The following is a 6,911-nucleotide window of genomic DNA, read 5'->3' on the forward strand; positions in this document are numbered from 1 at the left end:
ATGTGTAGAGATGAGTTTCCAATTAACCTTATCTTCATGTTGTCTTATAAAATTTTCAGAGAGACTTTGGTTTTCTGATATTTTTTCCCAGTTAACTCTATCTTTAAATTCATTAATAAAAAATTCAGACAATTTTTGATTATGAGATATTGAATCCCAATTAACTTTATTTTTAAATTCTCTTATAAAACGTTTCGATAACTTTTGAAATATTGAAATCAAATCCCAGTTAACTTCATCTTTAAATTCTCTTATTAGATCTGTTAAATTCTCTCGTTTAGAAAAACTATTTCAATTAATAGCTCTCTTTATTCTTGAGTCCATTTATATAAGAAAAAAATTTATGACCTTTCTTGTTTACCATTTTTTTCAAAATGTCCTAATGCTAATGTGTTAATTCCATCCTCCAATATATATCTCTTATCATCATGTGGTGATAAAGTCTTCTTGTTTTCTTTTATTGAATAAAGTTCATGTTTCTTGCTTCTAATTAGATTCATTGTTCGAAAATGCTCTGTTTTATTAAGCAAACAGTCTTTATAATAATCAAATGATATCCTATTTTTAACAACACATTTCTTTACTCCTTTTGATTTCTTTGCAACCTGATATTCTACTTTTAAGGCATACATTTTTCTCTTAAACCAACAAATTCTTTTTTTATTTTTCCATTATTTTCTTCCTTCATTTTACCTAACACCTTCTTATTAACTCTCGGTATACCATACTGATTATTCTCTGGATAATCGGATGTATCTAAGCAATCAATCATTTTCTTCATGTCTTGATAAACATCATCTGTTTTTATATTATATATATAACTGTCCGTATCCTGACATAACAGTTTTATGTTATCTTCATATTTTGGTTTCATCACATTATAATGAAAATCATACATCAAATGCTTCGAAAGATCTAATATGCTCATCTCCACAAAGATGGGTTTACCAAAAGATATTTTTGTCTTATTCATGTGAATAGCATATAAGTTTTCAGCAAATACTGTTCGATGTTTAAAGTTTGGTTTAGCGATTAATTTTTCTACTTGTTCTGCTTTACAACATAACCTGATATCAACTCTCTTCTTTATGTTTCCCATTGTCTTTCCAAACACAGAGTTGTTCATTAGTTTAAAAAAGTCCTTTTCGAAATCATTAGTTGCTTTGGTTCTCATTTCAGTATTCAGATCTATATATTTCTTCAACCAATCTGATTATTTAAATTTTAAAATTATATGTATCTTTTTGAGTTTTATCCTCATAATCAAATATTGTTTTAGATTTCTATAATGAGTCACATAATTCTCTTTANTCTGATTATTTAAATTTTAAAATTATATGTATCTTTTTGAGTTTTATCCTCATAATCAAATATTGTTTTAGATTTCTATAATGAGTCACATATTTCTCTTTATCATATAAAGTGGTTAACAGCATAGATTGTTTTGATCCATCTGGTATTCTATTCTCTGGAGCTAAAGGTAGATCAGAATGATAATCATGTAATTCTTTGGAATATTCTAGATCAGCTTCTAATATATATCTAATCTCTGAGTCATCAGGTATCTGTGTTACATCTTTATATTCATTAATCCATCTAAATTCTCAATAAGGTAAATATTGGCTCATAGCCCATCCACATAAGTTATTAGCATCTAGATACATCAAATAATTAGATTCCTTGTTTTTATCATAATCTTTCATATACAATGGTACCTCATGATACGAAATTAGTCCGTTCCGAAACTGAGATCTTATCATAAAAATGTCGTAAGGTGAATCATTTTTCCCCATACATGTAAAACCAAATAATTCGTTCCAACACGAAAAACACACTCGAATTAAAGCTAAGTACTACATTAAAAAATAGTAAGAAAAACACTAAAAAATGCATTTTGTAGTTGTAAATGTATAAATAACCATAATAAAATAAAATTGTTTTAAAAAAAATGTAGTTTTATTTGCACTTTACCTATGAGGATAGACGATGGTGGAGGTGTAAACTGATGGCGGAAAAAAGGGAGAAAGGAAATAATACTAAAACTTAACTTACATAACATAATGTAACAATAACTTAAAAATAACTTAACACTAATTTGTTTATCTTTTCTGTTTTATATATATTTTTAAATTTCTTATTCACTGCATTTTGCTTTATTTCCTTCACTTCCACCAGCACTTTCACTGGATAGAGGTCGCTTGGTAGAATAGAATAAGTAGGCAAAGCCAAAGAGGTTTGGCTTTGCCTACTTATTAAAATGTTTCTAAAATGACTTACGCAAATGTCATTACTCCGAGCAGCAATGCGGCCAGTGTGAACCTTTTCGGGATGTTTCTTTTCAATAAAATCAGTCATTTTCTGATAATACCTCGAGATTTCCTTTATCGAGAGAAATCCTTCCACGACCAAGCAAACACGCGGACTGAGATCAATGAACTGAAGTGAAAAAAAATGATGCTGCGAACTAATGTAACGTCGTATGGCGAGTTTTTGTTCGTATCGTGGAGCAAAAATATGTTCGAATTTCATGTCGTATTTTGAAAATTTCGTATGCTGGGGCGTTCGTATCCTGAGGTACTGTACCACTGTACTTATTATTTGCCTTTCCATATCTTCTGAACATTGGGAGATTCCACCTCTGATTCCTTTTTCTATCATCAAAATCATATCATAATCAATTAATAATACTAATTTAACTTTTGTTGTTTTTAACATAGCTTCCCACGATAATCCAGGTGCTGTGTAATACCATGCTGGATCCAGTTTATATGTTTTTATGCAAACGTTTCTGAAATTCTCAAATATATCAGACAATATTAGAACGTCTGTTTTTCGCATACAAATCAGAATATTTACCCATATTTCTAATCTTAAATGTTTTCCATACGTTTTGTGCATGTTCATAATCTTTATCTGTTATACCACATTCATTTATTATACTATAGAACTCTTGTTTTGGAGGAAGTTTATCCATTTCACCTTTCTTCCACAAATCCATATAGTCATAAAGATAAACACCTTTTCTTATAACTAAATCTAATAGGTGATTAGGAAAAAACTTAGCTGTTTCTCTGAACTGTTCTTTTTTCAAATTACAGGAGAGTTTATCAATACTACTTACCATAAATCTAAATGAATCAAAAAACCGTTTCATTTTTTTTCAATTATTTTTGTAAATGATATATATCTTTGGTATCAATTCAATTTTCTTTTCATCATATCCAAGTTCCTTAATAAATAAATGAGCATCATATCCAGTTAGATTATGAATGAATACTGGTATAAAGTCAGGGTTTTGCAGTATTTTGATATTTTAAATTATATTCACTATGTGCTGGGCCCATAAACCTTCCTGTCAAATGATCATAGTCTATAACTTTTTTTTTCTTTTTGTTCTTCTTTATCAGATAGCATCCAACCACATATATGACAGATATAAATATTTTCAAAGTGTTCTTTATCGTCTTCTGTCATAATTAATGGTTTATTTTCATTGTATATCTTTATAATTTCTTTACCTTCTTTCTTCAACATCTCTATAAACTTTTTTTACTGCATCAGGTCCTCTGTATACAACTGGTTAATTATATTCTCCATTTAGATACTTTATGTAATAACAAAAACTCATTGGTTCATTATGCTGATATTTAATTGTAAAAGACTTAGATGGATCTGGTTGACATGTTTTCATTTTCTTAGTTAGCCATTCAAAATCAGCATATATCAGAAACGGAATCCTAATTTATTTTCTATTATAGGTTTTTTTAAAGACAATAAATATTCTTTCTGGCATTTCAATATTTACAGCCTTTTTATGTCTACAATCGATTTCATGGTTCTTTGGAGTATCTTCTAAATAGAAATATGTTAGACATCTTTCACATATATAAATCTTTCTTCTATGTTTTATGATTTGTGATCTGACTAATCTAGATAGATCCTTTATCGAACAGTAATGTGATTTTTCTTCATTTTTTATATATAATAGATTTACACGCTTATCTTGTTTATTTTTTGTTATTCTTAGAAGATATACTACTTTCTTCTCATCATAACTATAAACATTCACTAATATATTCAATCTTTTTTCACATTTACCTATATCTTGTAAAGCAACAGGTGATTTGATTCCTTTTAGATTTTCTTTAATTTCATCAATGTTGTAATTACTAACTCGACCAGGATTATGATTGTTACTACCTACTGGATTTGAATATGCTGCGATGCAATAAGCAAAACATTTTTCATCTTCATTCTTAATATTCAATACAGCTTTCTTTTCTTTGATTTGTTTTGCTAATTCAATGTAAGATGATCTACTAGATGAAACTTATTTATTAATACTTAACTCTAAATTATATATTTCTATTAAAGTCTATCCAGATCGTTTTGCTTCAAATTCATCCATCTCTTTTATTAGTTTATCAATCACATTATCATAAGAAGTATTCAAATTCCTTGTTTCCAAAATTCTCAGTTTTAAATGAAAAGCCTCTGCTCTCATTTTCTCTTTCATACTCACAGAAAAATTTGAAATTTACTGTCAAGTCGTTTTCTTTCAGTATCTCTTCTATCTTTCTAATTACTATCTCTTTCACATCTTCTAAAAATTCTCTTGGTATGATATGATTAGATATATTTTTAATCGAATACGTTTTTAATCTTGATTCAAATGCTGTCTCAATCTTGGATAGCTTCACTATTATATAAGGCATTCTTATGTTTTCTTGTTTTAATGTGGAGATTCTCTTTGCTTGGTTTATAGTACAGTAAACCCCCCTATAACGCGGGTTCCTATTACGGAAATTCCTATAATGTGCCGAAAAAAATTGCGACAGTATTCGTATAAAGATGCTAAAAGGGACTCGTAAAACGTCGTCGCCGACTCGTGTCGCGACAGGATTGGTCGAATCTGGATCAATAGTGGACGAGCAGCCGAACTCTTTTCCGCTGTCCAGCGCCATGCTACAGAGAGTTTAGGCAGGTAAATTGATTTTACTATTGTCTGTACAGTATTATATATAAATTATATATAAATTAGGTACTGTATATATAATTATATATTAACTTAATTTATTGTAACTTTATTATAATTATATATATACTTTCTGCTGTCCAGCGCCACGCTAGAGTTTAGGCGGGTAAGTTGAGTTTACTATCGTCTGTACAGTATGCAAATTAGGTACCGTAAGTCTAATACAGTACTGTAATTTTATATATTTCTTGTGAAAGAAACATTTCTTATTCAACGGCCATTAAAATTATTTATATTAATGATGTCTCCGAAGTTCAACGAATTTTTTGCAGAAAAATAACTTATCAGAAGTCGCGGCCGCCGTTTAGTGTCTGCTCCGCGACGAAATAAGCTTAAGCAATGGCGACGTCGAACGGTGCACACTCGGTTAGTAATCCTACAATTTTTTGTTTATAGCATAGTTTATACAGATTATTCCCAAAAAACTATATGTGTTTTGGAAATGTTGAGTCAAATTAGTCTAGAATCGATTAATTTTATAGAAGAAAACCTTACAAACAGCCGTAGTCCGTAAACTTCACACGTGTCAGGCTGCGATTGACTCATGTATTTAAGGATTCCTACAACGTAAAATTTGTATAACGTGAGACGTATCTACGCGTTATAGGGGGATCTACTGTAATGATTACAGATGCCACATTTTATTTGCTTTTCTCTTGGTTGTCTTTGTTTTGTTATAATATCTTCATGAAAGTTACTAAATATAATTTTTTTCTTTGTTGTCTTTGTTTTGTTATAACATTATCATGAAAGTTAAATATATTACTAAATTTATATCTCTCTATATAATCAATTAAGGCTGCTTTCCTTAATCTTGAATAACCTCTAAGATTATTTTCTCTACAAAATTGATGCAATTCACGAAGCGTTCGTGATTGTAATATTTGTTCCATATATTAAGAAGAAAAAAACATTCAATATTTTTTCAACATTAAACACGCCTTACAAATATAACCATATCCATCAGTATTTTTTTTATTTTTGTGAAATTCATCTAAAGAATTTTCCTCTCTACAATCACTACACTTTTTAATTTTATTTAATCGCCTTCTATGAATATCGTTTTTCATATGCTTCTCTAAGTATGATTTAAAAATTTTTTACCACATTCACATTTGATTAATTCTCGTTTTTTGTCTTTAGTTTTAGCATAATAATTTTTATAGTATTGCTTACACCATTTAAAATGACCATCTTTAGAATGATTATCTTTACTATATTCTTCGAAGGGTTTATTTATTTTAAAACGATTACACTGCTTCATTTAATAAGGAAAAAATTTTGTTTAATATCTTGCTTCATAATAATAAGAACGTGACCTCGTTTACTGATGACGTCATATTTAAAAATAATTCACATGTGGTAAGTTGATAACAAGGTCATTTACTGATGACGTGTTTAAAAATAAAAAAATCTTAAGAAAGTTTATTTAATAAAAACACTTAAATATTATTTAATAAACATTTTACTTAGTAATTTATTAGTTCATATTCTAATTAAACAATACACTAAATTTGATTCAATTATTTACATTACAATAATAGAGAAATGATACTAAATCAAACCACACCATCAATATTGATGCCGAAGAAGTGGTTAGTATAAATTCCGTTCAGTTCATATATTATATATTATATCAGATGTGTCTATACTATTACTTACTGCAGACTGTTTGTGGATGGGTCCTTAAGCTAGCAGGACAATGGTATTGTGTAGTTTTCTCACTCTAGTGGTGGGTGCTGCAGCTATATCTACAACATTACATTCATAATAAACTCCTATTTCTTCTCCCAAGAATGCCTGTCTGTAATAAGGTCCAGTGAAAGTCAGAGTATCTGGAAAGACTGCTGTCTGGACATGGGGGCAGGGAGAAAAG

General features: G+C 29.1%; 1 protein-coding gene across 1 annotated transcript; it reads right to left on the minus strand.

The window, feature by feature from the left end:
- Positions 1–341: 341 nt before the first annotated feature.
- Positions 342–4,715, minus strand: LOC111615626. Its single transcript, XM_023357043.1, is given in 8 exon segments — positions 342–605; positions 650–1,236; positions 1,340–1,596; positions 2,603–2,788; positions 2,841–3,128; positions 3,519–3,576; positions 4,099–4,329; positions 4,523–4,715. Coding segments are annotated over 8 exon segments (2,064 nt in total).
- Between the last annotated feature and the right edge of the window lie 2,196 nt (positions 4,716–6,911).

This window comes from Centruroides sculpturatus, unplaced genomic scaffold (genome assembly GCF_000671375.1).
Source record: "Centruroides sculpturatus isolate CEXI.00-Female unplaced genomic scaffold, Cexi_2.0 scaffold2488, whole genome shotgun sequence".
Lineage (NCBI taxonomy): Eukaryota > Metazoa > Arthropoda > Arachnida > Scorpiones > Buthidae > Centruroides > Centruroides sculpturatus.